At 43.0% G+C, this 25,047-nt stretch overlaps 1 protein-coding gene across 9 annotated transcripts; it reads left to right on the forward strand.

Annotated features, from left to right (window-relative positions):
- The first annotated feature begins 381 nt into the window (after positions 1-381).
- dmpk (DM1 protein kinase) lies at positions 382-23,957 on the forward strand. Of its 9 annotated transcripts, XR_013790557.1 has the most exons (17): positions 382-1,448; positions 1,526-2,016; positions 10,313-10,404; positions 10,755-10,838; positions 11,006-11,101; positions 11,805-11,953; positions 13,161-13,254; positions 14,201-14,398; positions 15,339-15,587; positions 15,735-15,814; positions 16,183-16,279; positions 16,509-16,690; positions 17,923-18,020; positions 20,236-20,297; positions 21,069-21,143; positions 22,319-23,421; positions 23,508-23,957. XR_013790557.1 is itself a non-coding variant. In XM_079507511.1 (15 exons), the coding sequence occupies exons 1-15, from the start codon at positions 1,821-1,823 to the stop codon at positions 22,418-22,420; spliced, it is 1,854 nt and encodes a 617-aa protein (XP_079363637.1). In that variant the 5' UTR covers positions 1,459-1,820; the 3' UTR covers positions 22,421-23,957. The 9 variants fall into 9 exon arrangements, 2 of the variants coding, with proteins under 2 accessions (XP_079363637.1, XP_079363638.1); XR_013790558.1 differs by lacking the exon at positions 382-1,448 and having other exon boundaries at positions 1,459-2,016; XR_013790559.1 differs by lacking the exon at positions 382-1,448 and having other exon boundaries at positions 1,459-2,016; positions 21,075-21,143.
- Positions 23,958-25,047: the final 1,090 nt, after the last annotated feature.

Raw genomic sequence — 25,047 nt, forward strand, 5'->3', positions numbered from 1 at the left:
TGTAATAATCAAACTCTACAAAGTAACTAGCAACTAGTTTTCAAATAATTGTAGTGGAGTAAAAGTACAATATTAGTAAAAGTATTGAAAATCGGAAATACTCAGGTACAAATACCTCAAAATTGTACTTAAGTATACAGTACTTGAGACAGTACTTAGTTACTTGTTACTTTCCACCACTGCTTGTAACACAAGTTCAGCCCAAGGAAAAAAGTAAAGAAACGAATTACAATGTATTGTACAGCCTTGAAACGGAGTGGCTGACAAAAGCAATATTGGAGCAGAGTCTGCACTGTGACCACTCTGGTAATAGCTGAACAGAGAGCAGGAGAGGAAGGAGGCAGGTCACCCAAAAAAGTCACAACAGAAAAGTTTGGAGGGAGGGCGGGAGGGATACAGAGTCAGCGAGCGAGACAGTTGAGACAGACACACACTGAACCACCCCAGGGGAAGAGGAGAGGGACAGCCACAATGAACGGATGAAGGGACACAGAAGTGGAGGATTTTCATTTAACCTGTGAACTGGTGGGAGAGAGAGATCACTGCTGCACCAGAAGAGTGAGCGTGTGAGAGGGAGAAAGAGAGAGTGTGAAAAAGAAAGACAGAGAGAGATGCACACTACAGTGGAGGAAGGCCGAGGTTGACACACAAGTGAGAGAGGAGAAGAGAAAGGGGTGAGATGCCGCCAGCAGGGCCACACACAAAAATTGAGACACCCGAGTGAGAGAGTTTGGACAGTTGACAAAATAGGAGATTTGCACTCTTCCAAACACACGTAGAGGGTAAAGCGCTCCCAGTGATTCAGGTCAGTGGTTCCTGTTTACTCTGCGGACAGGGAAGCTAGTAAATGAAGAACAACAAGACGACAAGGTAATGACAGCCAATCATTAACGAGTCAGCGACTGCGAGGAACTTCATAGATTCTTGTAACGTGGATGCACAAAGGCTGTCTGTCGGTTGTTGCTGAGGTGCAACTTTTTGGAGCACTTTGAATCAAGGGAGTGGGGCAACAGAGAGAGAGAGAGAGAGAGAGAGAGAGAGAGAGAGAGAGAGAGAGAGAGAGAGAGAGAGAGAGAGCACACACCAAAAAAGGTCTGGAGTCAGAGCTGGAAAGAATTGCAGACTTGACAGATGCTGCACAGCCATGGGGAGAGAAAAATAAGGAGGGAGAGAGAGAGAAAGACAAAAGAGAGAGACATATAAAGACAAATAGAATGAGAGAACTAAAAAGAAGAGAACAAAAGAAGCAAAGGGAACAAAGTGGTAGAAAGAAGGGGAACAACAAAATGTTGAAAGAGGATGTGTGCATCATAGGACACACACTCCCCTAGAGAACACAGAACGGCATAGATAGGAAGAAGAGAGAGGTCAGGGGATTGCCCAGAGAGAGAGAGAGAGAGAGAGAGAGAGAGAGAGAGAGAGAGAGAGAGAGAGAGAGAGAGAGAGAGGTCAGGGGATTGCCCAGAGAGAGAGAGAGAGAGAGAGAGAGAGAGAGACAGAAAGAGAGAGAGAGAAGTCCAAAAAGATAGTGACAGGGGGAGCTATTACTGTAAGTGTGAAGTCAAGAGAGAGAGGGACAGTGGGTGACTGATATCAAGCGCAGCGCAACTAGTGAGTCAAAGGTGCAGCTTAGCGCCAGCAGGCGTTGCAGAGACATTGCACCCAGCTCCACACACACACACACACACACACACACACACACACACTCTCACACGCACACATACACAAACACACCCAGGACTCATGGACGCCAGCAGGGATTCCCAGCAGCAGCACTACTGAATCCACAGGCGGAGAAGGCCCTCACCCTGCCGGGCATCATGTCGACACTAGGCCCCGGTCCCGGACGCGCCAGGGACCTGCCAGGCCTGGTCGTGGGCATGGCCGAGGGCATGCAGCTGTCCACGGGGCCGGTGGGGCTGCAGACCCTGCTGGACCTTCTGGTGGGGGTCTACCAGGAGTTCTGCTCCTCGCCCCTCTCCGGGGAGAAGTATGTGTCAGGCTTCCTGCAGTGGGGTGAGTGAGTGCTCACCACTTCTGAACTAATGCCTGATGTTATGTATATGCTTTGTCGTACGGAGGTGTCGCGCGCCGCATCGTTGAGCTTGTGAATTTTTGCTATTTTTGGCACACAACGGACAGCGTACGACAACAGAGTACACGCGTTTCTGTGTGAGCATGTTAGAGAGAGAGAGAATTGTTTTAAACTATTGACCCAAGTTTATATGAAAAAAAACTAAACAAGAAATGAATGGCATTAAACACGGCATGTGACTTTTGTTATGCTTCCACTCTTTCAGTTGAAACACCTATAAGAACGGCTTTGAAAATGTTGAACTTGATATAAATAAGTAAGCCGTTTTTAGACGTCTTCATTTGTTTATCTGCTGCCTATTTTCAGTCTGGTGAGACTATAAGTGGTCATTGTAGCCTAGGCAACAGTACATTTGTTGACATCTCCAACAGTGTGGCACACATGTTCATCACGACACATACTACCGTTCTGATTATCTGCCATATGCTATGTTTTAAGAATCTGTAATATTATTCCCCTTTTAGATAATAATAATAATAATTTGTTATTACTACAAAAATCTCATATTAATCCAAATTAGATATAAATTAAAAAAATGTAGGAATCCCAGGTGAATTTAACAGATAAGGTACAGTCTTAGTCGTAAACAAATTGTTTAGCCTACTAATGGGTACAAAATGTTGACCCAGACATTGGGAAAGCCATAGATTATACTGGATATATATTATAGATCTATACTCATGACCTATAGCTAAGAACACCGTTTCCTAATAGGAATACATTAGATAACGCTGGAAAAAAACAAGGTCATGCAGTCCAAAACTCCTGGGACACTTCAACATGCAGCCAATTTACTCAGTCCGGACTAAAGCCCTTCACACACACACACCAACTGTATGGAGTCACATACAGCACAGTATACACACAACACAACCACACACAGTGTCCCAGGGGACATCCTGACAAACATAATTTACTCGCAAACACGCACGCACGCACGCACACACACCCACGATGGCTCAGAACTGTTGTCCACGGCAGGCTTACTGGCCAACTGCCATCACTCGGTGTTCTTCCGCTGTCACCTGTCACATCTCAACTCCCACAATCCATCCCCGTGTTCTCTTAATCTCTCTCTATCCCTCCATGTTTGTTTATATACTCTCTCTCATTCTCCGTCTCCCCTACCCTCTCTGTCTCACTCTTGTTCTCTCCGACCTCATAATAGTTATCCGTACATTGTGACTTGTGACCGTGCATCTTGTCCAGTGACCGGGGGAGGGGTATCATATGTCCGTTGTTCCATTTTTAACTACAGCATGTGTGTGGAGATGAGGCTCCAGTGTCACGGTTGGCTGGCTGACCTATGATGATGAGGCAGGTTCCTATATGGCTTCAGCCAGACGGACAACAGGCCTGACATACTGAGTGAAGCTGCTGTAAAGCAAGGCTCAAGACAACATCACAGGGGTTATGTCTTGTCTAGTTTGTAGATCATCTGCTACGTTCGTTCGGTGTGCATCACTAGCACGCCACCAAGTAGCCTATAAATCAGACTGACGCTTTCCATGGTTTAGTAGTGTAAAAAAAAGAAAAAGAAAAGTTTGGTGAAAATTATTTCTATTGTGGAAGTCTGTAACGGAGGTGTATTCACTTTGTTTAGATTATAATTCCATCGCCAAATTATGAGCTGAGATGGACAAGACTATATGGGAAAACATCCAAGATGACTGTGTTGAACGTGTCAAGAGATCATGTCGACAAATAGGCTTCCCATCATATCTATCTCAGTCATGTTGTTTCTCAAGCTACCTTTCAGTCGGTTTCCCCCTCCATCTATGACTCTGGGTGTATATGGACTGGTATTCGGTATCCCCCTCCATCTATGATTCTGGGTGTATATGGACTGGTATTCGGTATCTCCCTCCATCTAATGTATGACTTTGGATGTACAGTATATGGAATTTGGAATTGGTATTCATGCAATCTTTCAGTCTGTCGGTATCTCCCTGCGTCTATGAGTCTGCGTTTATAGGGTCTGGTCATTGTCTGTCGGTATCTCCCTCCCATTATGAGTCTGTGGCCATGGTCTGGTCACTGTCTTTTAGTATCTCTTTCCTTCCCTCTATGAGTCGGAGAGTGTTCATGCTACCTTTGAGTCTGTCAGTATCTCCCTCCATCCATGAGTCTGGGTATAGGCCTACATGGTACCTTTCAATCAGTCGGTATCTCCCTGTGTGTGTATTATGGTCTGGTCACTCCCTACATGGCTTTCCAAACAGGACAAGCAGTCGATGGGGACAAGGCCAGAGTCAACATTCACAGGAACAAGCCGTGACTCTGGCTGTTTTTCCACTCTGTGTTTTGAACACAAAGAAATCGTGCCAATACTGTTGACAGTTTATACGGTTGGTGTTCAGCACGGTGGTAACATAATTACATTTTGTACTATATAACTCAGAAGCGTGTTTAGGATGTGTCCATCACACCAGCTAATTTGGAGTAGGCCTTTGGTCTCTGGTATATTGTAGTAGCAATTGAATTACTTCATTGGCACAAAGATAAATGCAATTGATTAAGTGAAGAAAAAAGGGTGTTCCCAGGGCCCAGATGACAATGGAGTGAAAAACTAAAAATACCTTTACTGTGTTAAAAGTTATCAACAAACTACACTATCAAGAACTAGTCAAGAGTAAAAAAATTAAAATAGCGGATCTACAAGCTCACACATGAGCTTGTAGAAACAAATGGAATTTCCGTAGAAAGATGATTTTTTTTTTCAAGGGGGAGTGGTTTACTGGGTCCCCAGTTCAGATATGATTATTTTGGGGGTTCCCAGTTCAGATATGATGGGGGGGGGGGTCGCAGCCTGAAAAGGTGAGAACCACTAGTTTAAAGCATCAGTGACACAGGGCGTATGGTACAGCAGTGCAGTATGGTACAGATGCAAGAGTGAAAACACCCAGCAGTAGAAATTAATTGAAAGGACTGCCAGAAAGTGTAAAAGGTATCTATGTGCAGAGTGCAGACTTCCAAAAATCTATTATTGCGACGAAGGTTGCAGTTAACTATGAAACCTTGCGTTTTTTTTCACGTCACGGCACGTACAATCCCCACACATGGGAAAAGCCCCCATATATTGTACCCAGGTCTCGTGACATCACTATGACATCAGGGATGATAGTAAATCAGGGATCATATCATAGTAAATGCAAATTCTAATACTGCCAGGGGCAGTATTCCCACAAACAACATGCACAACCAAAGCCAACTCTCTGAAGAGGCAGCACAGACCGGCCCGTACATCAATGTGAAGACGACAGATGCTATTTGATTCAATAATAGGAACTCCCAATCCACCTACAGGGAGAAAACATCAAAGAGACAGACCGTACGTAGTCAGCAAATATGGCGGATCAGATAATGATGTCAAGATTAAGAACTGAATCAGCAAAAATCCACAGGGAAGAGAAACGTGGGGATGCCAAAACAGATCAGGGGAACAACGCAAAAACAAGCAGACTGACATGGTTCCATAGCCGAAGATTTGCCGGCCCTATTCCTGCAGAAATAGCTCAAGTCAATTAAGTCAAGCTCCACTTTACAAATACACTTTTATATTCAACAGTGGGAGGCTTCCAGAGAGAATAGTATTTTTCTAGACATTTACATACAGTACATACAGTACAGTCAATAGCAACTTAATCATTACTATGCAGTTTGAACTGTAGAGTTGCATGTTCAGAACTTGATCATTTCCATATCATTATATGAAAAAAGCAAGATGTTCTGGTCTATATTCTGAAGTTGTCCCTTAACTGTTGCCCTGCCTTTAAGGCTACATGTGGTTGCGTATAGAGGCATTCTAGAATGCATGACCTGAGTGGTATTTTCAGCACACAACTTCAGAGACATGTTTTGGGGACCTCCGAGACCTAGATGAACTTGTTGAAAAGGAGCATAAGTGACCTTGTAGCTCACCAAGGCACACGGCCACTTTATGTGCACTTATAACAAAGCCCCCGAAGACCTACAAAGTGAAAGTATTGTTGCACTTTGGTTTCCAGATCTAGGTCATCCATTTCCATTTGCCTTTTCCAGACAGTTGGAGCCAGTGGCCATGCGCACGCATGCACTTCTATACTTGTTGGATGGATAAATGATGCAAGACTTGTAACAGCGTTTCTCTACATAACAATGAGAATGCCTAACTTACAAGGTATTCTGTAGGTCTAAGAATAGCATGACCATCATTCATGAATTAAGGCAAGGCATGTTTATTTTCCTTCCTCCACCTCCTCATTGCACCGTGGAATGCGAGTGAGACAGAGGCATATTGTAAACTGTTTTTCAGAGGAGGAGTACAGAGCAACTCCCAGACTCATTTAGTCACCCAGACCTTAAAAGCTTCCCAAAGTGTAATGCTGTGACTATAATCCTTTATAGCCTCTTATTATGGAGTCCCGTGGTGGTGGCACCAGACCGTGACGGGTGCTGCCGTGTGGTCTTGTGTTTGTCTTAGATGTCTTTGACCATTAATGTTTCACAAAGCAAAACAGACATGATGGAGCTCCTTTTTGAGGCATTTCGAGGACAACCAAAACCACAAGCACGTCGGCAATTGTAGCAAATATTCTACTTTGTTCCAGTTATGTAACTTTCATTGTTTCCGCTCATGAAACCTACCCATCTAAAACCCATCATCTTTGTTATATAAGAAGAAAAAACAAAACAACTACTCCTGCCTGATACTAAAGACTTGATCCATTCTGTGTGATCAATGTGATCCCCTTTTTTAGTGACAAGGATACTGTACGTTTGCATTGACTTGAACTATAGTTCAAAATGTATACAAAATCTTTAGAAAATAGCTACAATATCTACAATCGGAAGCATTGTGAGCTTGTAGATCTGCTATTTTCAAATAGCCAAAATATATTTATATTTAGAGCTGAAGTGGTTAGTGTGTTTTGTAACAATAATCAAAATCTACAAAGTAGAATTTGATTGTAGTGCAGTAAAAGTCCAATATTTTCCTCTGAGGTGTAGTGGGGTAGAAGTAAAAGTATTGGAAATTGTAAATAGCCTACTGAAGAAAGTAAAAAAAAAAATATATACAAAAACCCCTCAAAATTGTACTTAAGTACATGGACTTAATTAATTAAAAATGCTGAATGACCAGTGAAAAGTAGAGAGAGCCGGTATACTGGGTAGGAAGGGTTGGAGGACCAGTGAAAAGTAGAGAGAGCCGGTATACTGGGTAGGAAGGGTTGGAGCACAGGAAGAGTGTTTACTTTCTGTAGATGTCCTTCCTGCAGCTGTATCCTCCCAGCGAGCATGCGAGGCCTTGGCATGCAGTGTGCAGCCATGTACATGTACAGTATGTACTGTGTTAGGTAGAGGCTATCCTGCTGTACAGTATGTGCTGTGTTAGGTAGAGGCTATCCTGCTCCGATGCCTGTGTTTATTCAAGACCTTCACCGATGGAAAACTGCCAACGTTTAGGAATGGAAATGTCCCCCCGACCACCAAGCAAAGAAATGACGGCTACAGTGTGGTGTTTTTAAACCCGGTGATTATTTAGTGATTTACTGGTTGTGGGGTTAGATAGATCGTCTGTGTAGGAGGTCCGTTGTGGGGGGGGGGGGGGGGGGTTCGCGAGACATGGCCAAAGTATTTCCGGGGGTCGTCAGCCAAAAAGGTTGAGCACCGCTGGTGTAGAAGGAGGCCGACATTGTCAGGCAAATGTTGAGGTATTGAAGTTGTTTAATGGAGGTCCACAACATGAGAATGAGCTGATGCTCCCCATGCTCACTCCGGAACTTGTTGCCTCTACACAGCTGTCATCTGCTCCATCCCCATTTCATACAGTATTGTCACTGTCGCGGGAAGAAACCTCTTATCTCCATATTTAACGTTGTGTTTTTCTTCTTAAATGAATGTCTTACTTGATCATACCACAGCGTCACATAAAAGCATCAAAAGTAGCAGATCAACTTATAAGTATTATTGGCAGCTAGTAAAAAAGCTATTACAAGGCTATGGTACAAAGCAGATGCTCCAATGTGTGAGCAGTGGGTGGCTGAGCATTGTGGAGGAGGTATTTGTAATGGAGAAACTAATTCAGAGCATACCTATTTACACGGACATCGACGGTGTGTTATTATTTACTGCCACAATGAAGATCCTGCAAGATCAAAACACTGTCCTGAAATTAAGTAAATCCTTTGCCTGAAACTGGTGTGCGGGCCCCATCTCCTTCCATATGGGCCTTATAGAGGGTATGCGCATGCTTAAAGTGAATGGCAAATCGAGTGGCAAAGCAACATGCAAAGTGAGTTTAACATTGTTTAACGTTGTTTAATGCAATCAGATAGGACTTTTCTGTTTGGATGTATGGGCTGTCAAGGCCAGAAAATAGTTTTTTGCCACTCAGTAGGTATTCCTGCATAACTTCCGGGTTTGATGATGATGTCACGCGCATACCCTCTATTGGCCCAGCACTCACCGTCGATGTGCGTGTATGCTCTGAAATAGTTTCTCTCTCCTTCATATAATGGAGAAACTAACATGAGATTGCAAGACTCTAATCCTCGCAAAATGCGAGAAATGGACTGAATACAGAACACAACTAGAAAAAGTGCCCTTCTGGGCACAGGTCTCCACCAGGAGGATAGGACTGTGTGAGATGTTTGGCAAAATGTTGAGTAGTAATATAAACATGTTTGCCTTGTATGGCAATTGGATGATTTGAGGCATTTTGTTCCAATCAACCTGTTTTGCAAAAATCAACCTGTTGGTGGCGCTATAACAGGCCAATGTGAAAAGGGTGGGATATATTCCTCAGCCTAGTAAGAAAATGTGTGAAAGATTTCACGTAAATTGCATGCTGTGTTCATGATTTGAGGCTTTTGTTAAAAACGGGGCAATCTTGCAAACTGTGAAAGGCAATTATAGCCAATTAGGGTGGAATATGAAATATGGGACAGATCCGACTTGAGCACATGACCATAGAGATACTGTGTAACGATTTGTGAGATTTTTGGACAGAATCTGGAGGAGTAATATCCAAAAATGTGTTTTACAAAAGTCGGCCTCCTGGTGGCGCTATAAAAGGCAGATGCGGAAAATGCAGGTCAAAGGTTTGTCCTTGGCCTCTAGGGAGTGTGCATGCAACGTTTCACGCAGATCAGTGCAGTTTTAGGTAACAAATGTGAAAAGCTGCCTCATGGTGGCGCTATAACAGGCCGTTCTGGAAAATGGGGGGCAGAGGTTCATCGTTGGCATCTAGGGAGTGTGTGTGCAAAGTTTGGCATCGACCGGGTTAACGGTGCCGGAGATTAGCTGGTAACGGACGGACGGAAGGACACACGGACGGACACACACACACACACACACGGACGGACACACACACGGACGGAGTGCAAAACATACTCTCTCACCATGCCTTCGGCCTGGTGGAGACAACAAGACAACACCACTAACAATTTACATTCATGAATGGACTGGAATATGATGCTTGATAATGTTATATGAAACCCTGCACTGTGACTGTAAGTGTGAATGAAAATCTGCAAATAAAAATTAAGTAAAAATAAAAGTAGCAGATCCACATGCTCGAAACACGGCACAAACTGTTTTGGGTTTATGAGGTTTCCACCCAACAGACGATATCAAATAATCCCTGAAAAGGGGACAGGATTATTTGAATGTTTTCCCACTCGATGTAGCAGGGGGAGAGGCAGTCTGAAAAACATGGCAACACTTTGTTGCCATGTTTTCTTATAGACAAATCCATGGAGCAGTGCCCTGTAGGCCAGGTGTAGCTAATCAGTGCTGCAGTGTAAAGCTGCGCTTAATGGTACACCACATATATGGGTGCGCCCAGTGCACCCCTCCGTGGATCTGTCTATAGGCCAGGCAGTCCACAAGAAACTACCTGATTTCAGTGATTTGTCTAATTTCACAGATTAGGCACATCAGAGACCCAAATGTGTGTGCCTAAGTACCGACAAGGTGAGTTTTTCATATATGGGGCCTTTGGAGTTATTATTATGCCCAATCATCTGCCTAATTGGTACCCTAAACATACGGACAGACAGACAGACAGACAGACAGACAGACAGACAGACAGACAGACAGACAGACAGACAGACGGACATTGCTGGTTCTAGGAGTGGTTGCACCACTCAAAAAAGGATAGACTGAGGTAATAAAAACATAATGTGTTTTCTTTTCTGTCAGTCACAGTCTCTCTCATCTCCCCTCCAATCACAGCGGAGCCCCTGGTGAGGCAGGTGAAGAAAACCCGCATCAAACGGGATGACTTTCACATCTTGAAGGTGATTGGCCGAGGAACTTTCAGTGAGGTGAGAGCCGATTCTGAATGGATGAATCAAACCAAGCCAATCAGACACTTCACTCTGTTTTAAGTAAGCGACAAAAAAATCTATATAATTACATCTCCTGAAATGGCTGCCATTTTCAAACAGTGTCTCATGCACTGCACTGTATAATATGTGTATATGTGTGCCTAATGCCAAACATGGTGCATGTATTTATCGCTTGGCAATCAGTAATTCATAGCGAGTGACACTGTCGTGCTACAAAGTATAAATTAGAGCTATATTATTCTGGTCAAATCTATACTACTATACTAGACACTTGTAGGTTTGATGTGTTCACCATGGGTCGCATCATTCTTCTGCCTCTCCTGCAGGTTGCTGTGGCAAGGATGCACAGCACCCAGCAAGTATATGCTCTCAAGATTATGAATAAGTGGGATATGCTGAGGAGAGGAGAGGTAAAAGACCCACAGCGGAATGACACACATTCAAAGCAATTCCTTTGTGTAGTTGTTTTAAGTACTGCATGGATGGTTCCGGTATACACTGTAATCTGTGCACCTGTGTCCGTTTTGTCTTGTGGTTGTTCTGTTTGGATGTGCCCCGGCTCCTGTGTCGTGTGCAGACAGCCTGCTATCAGGAGGAGAGGGAGGTGTTGCTGAGGGGCGATAGACGTTGGATCACAGAGTTGCACTACGCCTTCCAGGATGACAACTACCTGGTATATACATCAACAACATGCATTAACGTCTGCTATACAATTACAATACTGGTGGTTCTCAAACATTTACATTTCAAGGACCGCCATAACTCTGAGTGTACAAATGTTTCCATGTTTACACTCTTAAAAAGGGACACTTCACCCAAAATAATGTTATTGACGTTTAGAAGATTTAGAACACTTTCCTGGGGGTCTTTATGTGTGTAATATGTGGTTTTAGATATTTTAGATTTTAGCAGTGAGCCCAGTGTCTCTGATGTCATCGACACTGGGCTCACTTCTTTCCTGGACTACAATTCCCATAATGCTTTGGTGCACTGCTCCTCCTTGTGGATAGGGGAATGCACATGTAAAATATCTAAAACCACATATTACACACCCAGGAAACCCCCAGGAAAGTGTTTTAAATCTTCTAAATGTCATTAACAGATATGTTTTGTTTCCCTTTAATTAAGAGTTATACACTCAGAATTACAGACCTGTTAGGGTCCATTTGGAACCCTATAGGAACCGTTAAGGACTTGCAGCGTTAATAGGGAATCGTCAAGGAACCTGAATCGTTAAAATCCTAAAGGATCCCAACCTTACAAACGACTGATGATTGTTTATCTGTTCATTTTGCATAATCCAAAGCATGTCTTGTCCCTCTACGGCCCCTGCAGCAGCTCTTCCGTAACCTCGCGGCAAATGACTTCTCTTCCAGTACTTGGTGATGGACTACTATGTGGGCGGTGACCTGTTGACGTTGCTCAGCAAGTTCGGAGACCGGATCCCTGAGGACATGGCTCAGTTCTACTTGGCCGAGATGGTCATGGCCATCGACTCCGTCCACAAACTCGGTTACGTGCACAGGTAGCAGCACAGGTGATGCGTTGCATCGTATTTTCTCTGTTGAAAATCAGTCTTCAACGAGCGCCATACGACGAAGTATGAAGCAGCCAGTAGAGTAGACCATCAGGCCAACATCAGAAAACAAGACAAGACAAAAAACTGCCTTATAGCCTTTGCACCCCTAACCGGTTCATTGGTTTGAAACGAGGACATGCTTAGAGGGGGGCTGCCCATTATAGACAGATTATTCTGGTAATAGGATAGGATATTTCAGAACAATTGGCTAGTGGGCGGTACTCGGAAAGGCCATGGTGTCACCAAAATCAGTAGGGTTCATCCTGCAATCTGCCAATTAAACTGAGATATGCAAAGCTGACATTTGGCCTGAAGGTGGCCATGTCATGTGGTCCCTCAGGTTAGTGCTGCTCATCCAGAATGCTTGGCAAATGCACTCAGCAGGTGGCATGCTAAGTGCAATTTTGAGATACCTTGGGTACATTGTGAGCTTTAGGGAAAAGGCCAAGGCCATTGGGCCAGCTCAATCAATAGGGGGTATTCTCCAGCGGTCATGGAAATGCACAGCAAATTCCATGGCAATCCGAACGTCGTTTCGTTTTTCACATTACTCTATGTTGTTTGGGACCAAAATAATGGACCGACCAACAGACAGAAATAACTATCCTTAGAGTCCCTGCACTAGCGGGGCTAAAAATAGTGTCGACTAGGCATTCTTGTGATTCTGGGGCTTGCTGCTATGAAGTGAGCTCGATAAAAATCGCCCTCCATCCATTCTTATCAACCACGTGAAATCTACGTATGCTCCAAATTGACCACTTTGCATGTCCCTCATATAGACTAGACACTAAACATCTTTGCATGTCCCCCGCAGAGACATTAAACCTCATGTCCCCCACAGAGACATTAAACCTCATGTTGTCCCCCACAGAGACATTAAACCTCATGTTGTCCCCCACAGAGACATTAAACCTCATGTCCCCCACAGAGACATTAAACCTCATGTCCCCCACAGAGACATTAAACCTCATGTCCCCCACAGAGACATTAAACCTCATGTTGTCCCCCACAGAGACATTAAACCTCATGTCCCCCACAGAGACATTAAACCTCATGTTGTCCCCCACAGAGACATTAAACCTCATGTCTTCCACAGAGACATTAAACCTCATGTTGTCCCCCACAGAGACATTAAACCTCATGTCCCCCACAGAGACATTAAACCTGACAACATCCTGCTGACAGCAGATGGACACATCCGACTGGGGGACTTTGGCTCCTGTCTCAGGCTCCTGGAGGATGGAACAGTAAGCGGACACTAAGGAATCTCACTACATGTGGCTACTGACAACAAATATGTATATCCAGCAACCAGGGCCACCGTAAGGGGGGTAAAACACTGAATGATTTAGAGGGCCGAGACCCAGACATGGACCCTGGGACACCCAGACATACTACTAGGCTAAAATGCATCGCTGAGAACCAATTCCTTGTTCCTTTTGGAGTATTAGATTGGTACTGTTTGCCAGTCAATTCAAAGACTTGTTTTTACAAGTGACATCAGACTCATATGCTGCAACTGCATGTTTCTATTAACAACATTGATCCCATAACTATCTAGAAGGGATGGGGCAAGCTGTTTGAATACCATAACCTAGATGCATTTGTAATTGACTCTTAGTTGTTAAACAACTGCCATATGTAATTATTGAGTAAAATTTTTGCATTTATTTCTGTAACTTCAAGGGTGGAAATCCTGCTCAGTATACATTTAAGCTACAATTCTAAATATTGTTGTAATTGTTGCATTTCATACTATATTGTACTCAAGTATATAGTGCTAAAAAAAAGAACTCCTACCTGGCCATTAAAAAGTGTCAGTCAGTTGAAGTTTAGCTGTTTATTGATATTATTAGAGGGCCGGGATCCCAGGTGGCAGGGGGCCCAGGATGTGCCACATTTATTGTCTACTGTAAATGGTGGGTATAGAGGGTATGCGCATGCATAAAGTGAGTGGCAAATCGAGTGGCAAAGGGAGTTTAACGTTGTTTAATGCAATCAAATAGGACTTTTCTGTTTGGATGTATATGGGCTGTCAAGGCCAGAAAGCAGTTTTTTGCCACTCAGTAGGCGTTCCCGCATAACTTCTGGGTATGCGCATACCCTCTATAGTTTACCAATCAATATACTGTAGTCACCAAATGCATGCTCCAAATGTGTGTGTGTGTGTGTGTGTGGTGTGTGTTTTTGCAGGTGAACTCATCCCTGGCAGTGGGAACTCCTGACTATCTGTCTCCAGAGATTCTGAGGGCGGTAGAGGGAGCGGGAGGGTATGGCTCAGAATGTGACTGGTGGGCCCTGGGTATCTGTGCCTATGAGATGCTGCTGGGGACCACGCCCTTCTACGCAGAGTCCATCTCCGAAACGTACGCCAAGATCATACACTTTCAGGTTCGTTGGCTGCGGACGTATATTCAAACACGCTGTTGAGTTCCACTGTTATGTGAAGACACAATGGGCACTCCCTTCCGTTAAGCTTTTATGGTTTTATTTTATGGTTTATTTTATTATTTTATGGTTTTAATTGAAATAAATGGGGTTAATTGCATATGGCGAGGGAAGAATGACCATCATTTCCTTGAAACAGTCCATGCGAGTCCAATTTGAACCACATTATCCACATTTGTTTATCCAAACATAAACATTCCATTCGGATGTATCCAAGGGGCCTATAAATATCAGCTTGGATGACGAAGTAGTATTCTGAGAAACACTATTTTTAACATGAAGACTGAGTAACATAACAAATGTTGAATGGATATTTGCCAGTGACACTCACAGGCAAGTTAACGTTTGCCCGCTAGCCAGCAAAAGAGAGAGAAAGAATATTTACTTAACGGTGAAGTCATGACATCATTTGGAGGAAGAGACTTGAGAGGGAGACAATTACAGCACCGTTCATTCCACTCACATTTACTGTAACTAACCCAGCTGACCTCTGATGCAAGTTGCTAAAACAGACACTTGTCAAGTTTTTACTGTTGTTTTTACTGTTTACTGTGGAAAGAGGACGTGTGCTTCACCTATTCCAGTACAGTCAGGGATGACAGCGCCACGTGCATCACTGCTATAAAACATGATGTACGATGTGTAGCATTCCTAGCGAAGAGGGCAGAACCGGTCACAATTCTAATCCTGAGAGTCCATAGTACACAAGTCCATAGTACACAATAAATCACACTCAACTCAACCATAAATCTACAAGGAAAATACAAAACAATTAAACGGAATTGGCGAAGATGAAAATTGGGATGAACATAACCATGATAATAATGATTATTGTTATTCAAAATACATTTCCCTAAAATAAACATTCCCTCTCATTGTACAGGATTGCTTTGAGATTCCGCTGACTGGCCCAGAGATCTCGGAGGAGGCCCGGTCGTTCATCACGGGGCTGATCTGCGAGAGGGACGAGCGTCTGGGAAACAAGGGTCTGAGCGACTTCAGGAGCCACGCCTTCTTCCGCGGCCTAGACTGGAGGTCCCTGCATAAACTACCTGCCCCTTTCTGTCCCGAAGTGTCCAACGCAACCGACACCTCCAACTTTGACGTACTGGACGACTGTCTGAGTGACATGGTACTGTTTCCACAGGATTTAAGATATCTACAGAAAAATAATGAACATCAAGCATTTATGTCAGTTATGAGTTACAAACTGAGCAAATCATTTCAGTTAATCATTTTTGGGGATTCTTAAAATGTAAATGCAGTTTGTCGCCTACAGGAGACGCTGTCGGATGTCATGGACCGGGCTCCGATTGGGGTACACTTGGCTTTTGTGGGCTACTCATACACGGCCACCAGGTGCTCTTAAATTTATGAAAATATTGACATAGGCCTACATCATCATACACCAAAATGAGGCAGACATGTTTTGCCTATGACCGTGGTTCTCAACCTTTCTAGGCTGTAAAATCATAAACTGGGGACCCCCCAAAATAATCATATTTAAACTGGGGACCCACAAAATTAACATTTGAACTGGGGACCCCCAAAATAATCATATTTGAACTGGGGAGGCGACCCCCCAACCTGATAAGCACTTGGAATGTAGGCATTCAATTTTGTTGAAATATTGTCTACAAGCACACAATGTCACGCAACGCAAGCCATTGTGAGCTGTGGGTTTTGGGGGTCATACTGTAGCTGAACTGGGCTTATCCTTCTTTTAGCTTGACAGGTGCCGTGGACCGCAGTCGAGACATCATGATGCAGATCGACCACAAGAGTCTCAGGGAGGGTGAGAGGATGTACTCCCCAGAGAAGCAGGTGAGAACTGAAGACCGCTGTCAGAAATGACCTCAGCAGCCTGAAATGTGGCAATCAGCTGTTTCGAAACTACACTTCCTGAACAGATGCTGTGTTGAATTTGACAGGTGTAGCCTACGCACTACAGTAATATGTCTGGCAGACTGGTATGCTGAGAGACGATGTTAGGTTTCTGATTACGGTTGCATTTCCCTTGTATTGTGTGTGTGTGTGTGTGTGTGGGCTTCAGAATGAAATCTGGCAGCTTAGAGAAAATGTGCGGGTCAATCTGCCTGCCCTGCTCTCTCTGGAGTGCCCCCTAACACTGGAGCAAAGTATGGCAACCTCTACTCACTCTCCCCCAGCAGAGGAGGAGGAAGAGGAGGAAGAGGAGACTGACCAAATATCAGGACTTGATGAAGACTTGCACAGGTGATACTACATTATACAAATAGACACCATGATATTACTTCGAAGTAGTAATTAAATCGAGTGGAAATGTGAGTTTAACGTTGTTTAATGCAATCAGATAGGACTTTTGTTTGGATGTATGGCTGTCAAGGCCAGAAAGTAGGTTTTTTTGCCACTCAGTAGGTGTTCCCGCAAAACTTTCAGGTATGATGATGTCACACGCATACCCTCTATTCCAGGGGTGTCCAAAGTACGTAAAAAAAGGCTATTTTATTTAATTTTTTACCTTGCACGCACGTCTGGTTATATTGGTAATGTAGTTGGCCCTTGGGTGTTTTAATATTTTCTAATATGGCCCCCTTTGAAAAAGGTTACCTGCTCTATTCCCAAAGCAATGTGCATGCACGGTACAGTAGGCCTACATTAGGAAGCAAGCCAGGCATAAGTCCATGTAACATATAAGGCCATCATTGGGTGTCCATGTTTAGTTCAAACTAAATTATGTAATGATGCTGTCTGACCATCTGTCTATGTCACTCATATCTGTATTATTTTTGTCACTGTCTGCAAAGTTGTCCACTAGAGAGGGTGATGGAAAAACTAGTAAAGCAAACATTGGGTCAAACACAGCTCAACTATGCACACCTCAACGTCAGTGGTTGTCAAACGTTTTAATTTCAAGTACTTGGATTTGGTACGCATCCACTGACCGCCAATAACTCTGAGTGTACAAATGGAAACAAATGTCAACTCGTTAAGTTGTTACATACACCATATGGGTCCATTTGGTTCCCAGCTATCAATCATTGAGACCCCACTTTGAGAACCACCGCTTGACAAAAAAAAAGCACATACCTTCTCAATCTGAAAGCCCACAGGCCACACACACCTAGCCTCGCGTAACGTAGCGATACTCACTGTGTGGGTATTAGTGTCGTGACTCTCGGCCCTCTCAGTATTCAATTGTTTTCCTGCAATGTCCCGCCCCATATTTGCATATTGTGCCCTGGTTGGTTATAGCCTGGTTGGCTGGTTCCAGACGAATCTGGTTGGCTCGTCACCACTTCGACCGTGAAGTCTAATCTGCCTGGGGCAATATGCATTGAAAAGGCAGATAAAGGCTGGCTATGCGAGGCTAACACACACACCTGCATACCAACCCCCCCTCCCCTACAAACACCCATCTTCCCATCCCATTCTTACTTGAAAGCCCCCACCCCACCATTAGCCATCTGTCCTTATTAATTCCCCAGACGGTTACAAGAGGCAGAGAGGAGATACTGTGAGCTGGAAAAGGAGATGGAGAGCCTCAAGGGAGCGATGCAGGACTGCAGGACCCCCAAGGAGACAGGCAAGGAACTAACATCATCCATGCTTCCTCATGGCATCATCCTCACACCTACTGTAGTCTGTATCCATAAACCATCATTTATCTGTGATCCTATCATGACACTGACAGAATCATTGACTTATGTAGTGTTGTGATCGAATCAGCCGTTATTACGACACAGCAGAGACGAGTATCACGAGTTCACACGCAACAGAAAATAATAATTTAAGGATTATTATTATATTATTATTATTAAGAAATTATTAAACAATTATTAAACCACTTAGCTGACCGAGGTCACCCAGCAATTCCCCTGGCACCCTCATTTTCTGCCTCTAAACCAAATCTCCTCACCGGAAATAGAATATTTACAAGCTCACAATGTGCTGTGTTGTGATGAGCTGTGAGGTTGTGGATCTGCTGTTTTTGGCAAATGTTCGACTATTATGATTATTATGTCCAGAATAGGGAGGAACGGTTCATGTGGTTAACCCACAATGTTAACAACACTGATCACTTTTCCACAGTGATGGAAAAAGTATTTGTATTTATTTTACCTATCAATACCACAATGTAGAAGTTACAAGTTAAAGTCCGGAATTCCATTTGTACTTGAGTAAAAGTACAAAAGTATTGGCATCAAAAGTACCAAAAGTACTCACTACACAGAATGTCCCACCCATTTCACAAGTTTTCTGATGATTAAAATGCGTACTGTAGGCTATAAGAATTATTTGAAAATAGCACATCTACAAGTTCACAACGCGTTGCAAAGTGACTCCTTGTGAGCTTTTAGATTGGCTATTTTCAAATAGCCAAACTATATGTAGGGAGGTGGTTAATGTATATTTTGTAAAACTTGTACAAAGTACAATATTTGCCTCTGAGATGTAGTGGAGTAGAAGTAAAAGTATTTAAATTGGAAGTACTCCAATAAAGTAAAAATACATCAAATTGTACTTAAGTACAGTACTTGAGTTCATGTATATTTTCCACATGTATTCATGGAAAATCTGTGAAACTGCAAACATTTTAAGCCAAGGCCATTTAGAGGTATAGTGTTTGTATCTGTACAACTCATTCAAATACTTCTGAGACTCTTGGTCTATTTTCAGAACCCCAGGTATTTGTGTGATATTACCTAATCCCACAGATATCCATACAACTTAAGGAGTACTTTAACAGCCCCCGCAGTACCTAAGAACAACATAACTGTAAGATGGAAGCAGGAGTTCCAGACAATATGAGCCACTCTGAATAAACAGAGAGCCACATGCAGCAGTGCCCCGGCAGCATCTGCTTATGTTGGAGACCTCGGCTAGAACAGGGGGGGATAAATATCTACTCTAAGAATAGCCTTGGTATGCAAGAAGGACCTTGTGTGCCCAATTCCATAAATCAATACAGTGTCGTGAGCTTTTTAAAGATGCAATGTTAAATGTCTCGTCTGAAGCCTGCAGGTCCGTCAACCGACGGGTGGCATTTATTATGCCTTCTTGCCACAGCTCTGATCGATAACAGCATGCGCAGAAAGCATGCTAATAAGCCCCAGCTCCATGTTTTACAGAACATGGCCTGCCTCCTTCCAACACACCCTTTTCCCTCACGGTGGTGGAAGGTTATCTAAAAGCACTGTAGGCACAGTACAAGTACAAAGGTACAGGCATCAAAATGTACTTATATTACCAAAAGTAAAAGTAATAATTATGCAGAATGTCCCATTTCAAGTTTTCATTCAAATGTATAAAAAAAAATAGCAGATCTGTACCTGCTATTTTCAAATGGGCGAAATGTATAGGACTGAAGTGGTTAATATATGTTTTGTGATAATCATCAAAATCTACAAAGTAACTGGCATCTAAAGTTTTAAAATAAATGTAGTGAAGTACATGCACTATATTTGGATCAGAGATGTAGTGGAGTAGAAGTAAAAGTACTTAATTTAAATTGGACTCAAGTACAGTACTTAAGCAAATGTACTCAGTTACTTTCCACCACCGAGTCCCTCATCACTCTTTCCCTGCGTCTGTCACACGCCCGCTCGCTCACTGCAAATCCATGCAAAGCTTCCATCAGCGCAAACCGTGTTGTTGTGGTCCTCTGTCTCTCTCTCTCTCTCTCTTTGTGTGTTGTTTACAAATGTTTGGGTCTGGCCAGACGCGCCGTGCACCCAAGGCAGCGCCGCCGCCCCACCGTGCCACTGGCTCTGATGCACCTCTCTCTCCTCCACTCACAGAGCTGAGTATCTGCCCAGCATCTCTTGCTCTGCCTGCCCACTGTGTGGACTCCCCGGGGGATGTAAGACTCTTCACTCCACTTTTCATGTTCATCTTCTTTTGTGATTTTGTTTAAGAAGACACTTTAAAGAAGGCATGCAAACCTGTTTGGCTGGCTAATTATGCATCGTCAAGACATCTCTGGTGTTTTTGTCACCAATAAGGATGTCCGATATTGACTTTTTTGCCGATATCCCGATATTGTCCAACTCCTAATTTCCGATATCAACCGATACCGATATATGCAGTCGTGGAATTAACACATTATGCTTCATTTTATTGTGATGCCCTGCTGGATGCATTCATAAATGTAAGGTTTTCCAGATAAACATAAATGTGGGCTGATAAATTAAAACCGATAACGATATTATACGATATTACATATTCATGCAAATATCGGCCTATAATATTGGGAGGCCGATAATATCGGACATCCCTAGTCGCCAATAATTTGATGATTCGCCTACCGAGTCTCCTACTGACCGATGACCCGGTCATCAAATTATTGGCTTAGGACTGCAACAAAAACAAAACAAAAAAATCTCCATGAATTCTCTCAAGGCTTCATGGGGTGTGTAAAACACGTCTTTTTTATTTGGGTGAACTACTCCTTTAAGAGCTGCAGCCGGGTTCGCTAAGCGGGCGAACACAAGAAGGTCATATTTATCATGGAAATAGACATGAAAATAGAGGTGCAGGAATGGACAGGCCCTTTATCTTGTGATGTGCCTCTATTTATATTCTGGCAGAAAGGCTGTTATGCGTTCACCTGCCTGACCTAACTGTGTTGCAGAAGCAGAGAGCGCCCCCTGCCTGCCATTATCCACTGGTGATTGCCCTCCACCGCCACATGCTCCTGTTCCACAGGGTATGGAATGGATGGACATGATGATGTTTAAATATGTTTCTGTGTCAGTGCTCAAACCTTTTCATGTCAACGACCCCAAATATACAGTTGGGTGCCACTGATATTGTCCCTTATCATTTGACCCATTTAGGCCTGACCTCAACATTTAAAAAAATCCTTCTAAATCCTCCAGTTTTCTGAAATAAATATTTTCACGATTTTTCAAAAATAGCAGACCTACAAGCTCGTAGCGCGCCACTCGGTGGCGCGCTATGAGCTTGTAGATCTGCTATTTTTCAATAGCTAAATTATAACAATGTTTAAAACACCAAAAGGGGTTCCCGCCCAGAATGGGTTAACTGTCCTTTTGCGCAGATCACGCAAACCTCAGCAAAAAGAAAAGGACAATATCGATGGCCTCCAACTGTAGGCTAATTGACCGCCGACCCCCATCTGAGAATAAGTTGTTCTAGGGACCCCTCAGAAGCAGAAGTTTGAGTTAAAAACGTTTGCCGGGAAAGAATATATGTGTTTTATGAATATATGTTTTCACGATTTTTTAAAAATAGGCTAGCAGATCTACCAAGCTCATAGTGCGGCACTCGGTGCCTCGCTGTGAGCTTGTAGATCTGCTATTGTTCAACCGCTAAAGTTTAAAATAATGGTTAAAAGCTGAGGTTACACAGATGTGTTCCCGGTCTTAATGGGTTAAGTAAAAGTATCAATACTGCAATGCAGAAATAGATCTGTTACAACATGCAAAAGTCTGGATAATCAAAATGTACTTGAGTAATAGTACAAAAGTATTGCCATCAAAATATACCAAAAGTAAAAGTACTACTTGTGCAGAATGTCCCGTCAAAAATGTGTTGAGTCTTTTGAAAGATCTACAAGCTCACAATGTGTCGCAATTGCAACACATTGAGCTTGTAAATCTGGTACTCAAATCAAGATTTTTAGACATTTTGAAAACATGTGAAACAGGACCTTCTACATAATGAGTGCTTTCTACTTTTGGTACTTTAAGTAAATTTTGATACCAATACCTTTGCACTTTTACTCAAGTAATGTTTTTATTCCAGACTATTTCTACATGGCAGTATTGATACTTTTACTTAACATTTTGAGTACTTTTTCCACCACTTTGTACCATGTACCTCTCGCCCATCTTCTTAACGTCTCACTTGGCCTTGCAGGTGCGCCTGCCACAGGTGAGGAGTGAGTCGTACCTGCTGGTGTGTGCAGTAGGTGGAGAGCTCCAAGCCTGGGAGAGACAGCGTTACACAGAGCTCTCCTGAGAGCACCCCCCCCCCCACCCCAGCCCCATGGGGGGGCCTCTCCCTCACCCTCTCCCATTAGAACAATACTATCGCACTCACCCTCACTCCCTGGAACCCAAAGAAGGCCTCCAAAGCTCTCAAGACTAGAAGGCTGCAAAGTGGGGAGAAGGATGGGGAAACCATGAGAAGAAAACAAGGCTTCAGGAACGCCGAAAGCGACCGCGTATTATATCAAAAATAATTGTGAACGTTACGGATATGAAAGTTCAAATGAGAACTGACCGTCTGAGATGATCGTTCATTATATTCACAATTCTTCAGCCCTTGAGATTGGTGAGTGTGTCGTGAACGCTATAATAGGAACATGGGTTGAAACAGCCAGGAACTGTGGCATTGTCAGGCTGACATGGATGAACAGGGAAGAAGGAACCATAAAGGAACTCCTATAGTGACACCTGCTGGTCACATGGGAGAGAAACGCCTCAAAGGTTCAGTTGATACTACAGACAACAAACATGCTCAGGCAGGGGTCATCAATATGTCCATATACACGGACATGTGCCAAAGACTTGGTCTTGTCCGTGGCAAAATTTTGATTTTCTTTTTACACAGCATTTCTCCTTTTGAGAAACCTAGTTGCTGTCAAGTCAAAAAGAGGTTTTTTTCAGAATATGTATGACACTTATTTACTACAACACTATGCATATTCCATAGTCCAACTAGTACAGTGGTTCTCAAATGTTTTATTTGCAAGGACGCCCTTAACTCTGAGAGTGGACAAATGGAACCAAATGGACCTGTAAGTGTCCATTTGGTCCCATTTGAACACTATCAGAGTTACAGACCTGCAATGGTCATTCGGGGCTAGCTCTTTGTGTTTCTGGTAATATGATTGCCTCATTTTGTAAAATTTAATTTTGACAAAACAATGTCCACCACAAGCACAAGCCAGCATGCATGGTGATGACCCCTGCGTGCAGGGTATGAAGAGAGACGTACAGTTGGGATGGGCCTGTGAGGTCATCAGCTGTGCATCTATCACCAGTTGAGATGGGCCTGTGAGGTCATCAGCTGTGCATCTGTACAGTTGGGATGGGCCTGTGAGGTCATCAGCTGTGCATCTATCACCAGCCACGTTTAGATTTGACTGGTGCATTGTAGTTGTTGTTAGAGTGAATATGAGTTCTCTTTTGTATCCTGTATCTCTGCACCTTGGGGGTGGTTTGTATGTACTTGGTGTGTTGCACTACTATAGGCATGTTTTTGTTGTGCCTGTTTTGAGTATTCAAGAGATTATTACTAGTAGCTCGGTATTGCTTGGTATTTTTAAAAGGGATCTGGATATCAATTAAAGCCGTATTGTTCATGGCTTTCAGGGTTAAATGTGTGAGCCGTGATTAAAGGAACACATGGTCAGACCCAAAAACGCAAAACACTGGTTCAGAATCTCAAACAGAGCATGGCTAGAGAATGGATTTTCATTATTGACTTTGATGCCATGATCATTTCTGCATGCACTATTCACATGGCTCCTTGTTACCCCCTAAGATCAGGATGAAACAAATATTTAGAATATGTATTTACAGTGTCAATGGAGGTAATATATATGGAGTGGACCCCTACATGCTGTAACAATGTTCTATATAGTGCACTGAAAGACACCTATCCACTCACAATGGAGGATAAATTATACTTATGTATAACGTAAATATTAGTATAACATTTTTGAGTATTTGATTGGTCATATGTGGTAACAACACCATTTATTGAGACACATGATTTGTAATAGAGAATACATTGTGCCTTTTACCTTGTGTTTTATAATACATTGCATTACATTTTAGGCTATTAATTAGAAGCCCTAAAATGTAATTTAACATTGTCTATGTCTAGATTACAACATTGCCTATGTTCCAATTAGACAGGGAGAGCGCGTTGTACTGTAAGAATCGATCAAGCAAAGGGTTAAAGCAAATTTGTATTATTAAATTGTAGATTCAAGAACGACCCGTATTCAATGCCTTAATGTTTTTCAAAGAAATATCTTGAAGTGATTGAAATTAGTGACTGGGAAATGTACCTACATTTATCATCCCAATTTAGCTACAAGCCCTATATAAACATCTTTTATAACATCTTTTATACGAAATACTGTATAGTATACAGTATTTCGTAAACAGATCTTTTCCCCATTAATGGTCACTGATAGCTAAATATCATTGCAAGTCATGTTTGAATTTAGCTCATAAGTCAACCACCAAGACACCAAGCTGTTATTTGACAGTTTTATTTTACAGCACATTTTTCTCTGGCGGAAATGTTGCAAATAGCTTCAATACTTTTAGAACCGTATGTCTTAATTTTCAAGTCACTGAAATGCTCTTTTATCACATCACATTATATTTTACACGAGGCATTATTTGCTATTGAAATGTATTGCACTGATCTCATTGAGCTGCTCTTATCTCCGCCAGGCCAAAGGCAACAGGGGGGGATTATGTCTCACCCGTCTGTCTGTCGGTCTGTCTGCGCCTAATCTCGCAAACCGCTGGACCAATCACCACCAATTTCCTGTTCACGCTGCCAGTAGGCCAAGGAAGTACCTCTAGTCTATGCATATTTTCCACATACCGTAGGTTATACTG

This window comes from Electrona antarctica, assembly GCF_951216825.1.
Source record: "Electrona antarctica genome assembly, chromosome: 8".
NCBI classification, from domain to species: Eukaryota; Metazoa; Chordata; class Actinopteri; order Myctophiformes; family Myctophidae; genus Electrona; species Electrona antarctica.

Bases quoted from the DNA above. Each gene is read 5' to 3' on its own strand.
- dmpk (XM_079507511.1), top strand. From the start codon at position 1,821: ATGTCGACACTAGGCCCCGGTCCCGGACGCGCCAGGGACCTGCCAGGC. The intron at 10,405-10,754 runs GTGAGAGCCGAT...CCTCTCCTGCAG, and splicing joins GCCGAGGAACTTTCAGTGAG to GTTGCTGTGGCAAGGATGCA. The intron at 14,399-15,338 runs GTTCGTTGGCTG...CTCATTGTACAG, and splicing joins CCAAGATCATACACTTTCAG to GATTGCTTTGAGATTCCGCT.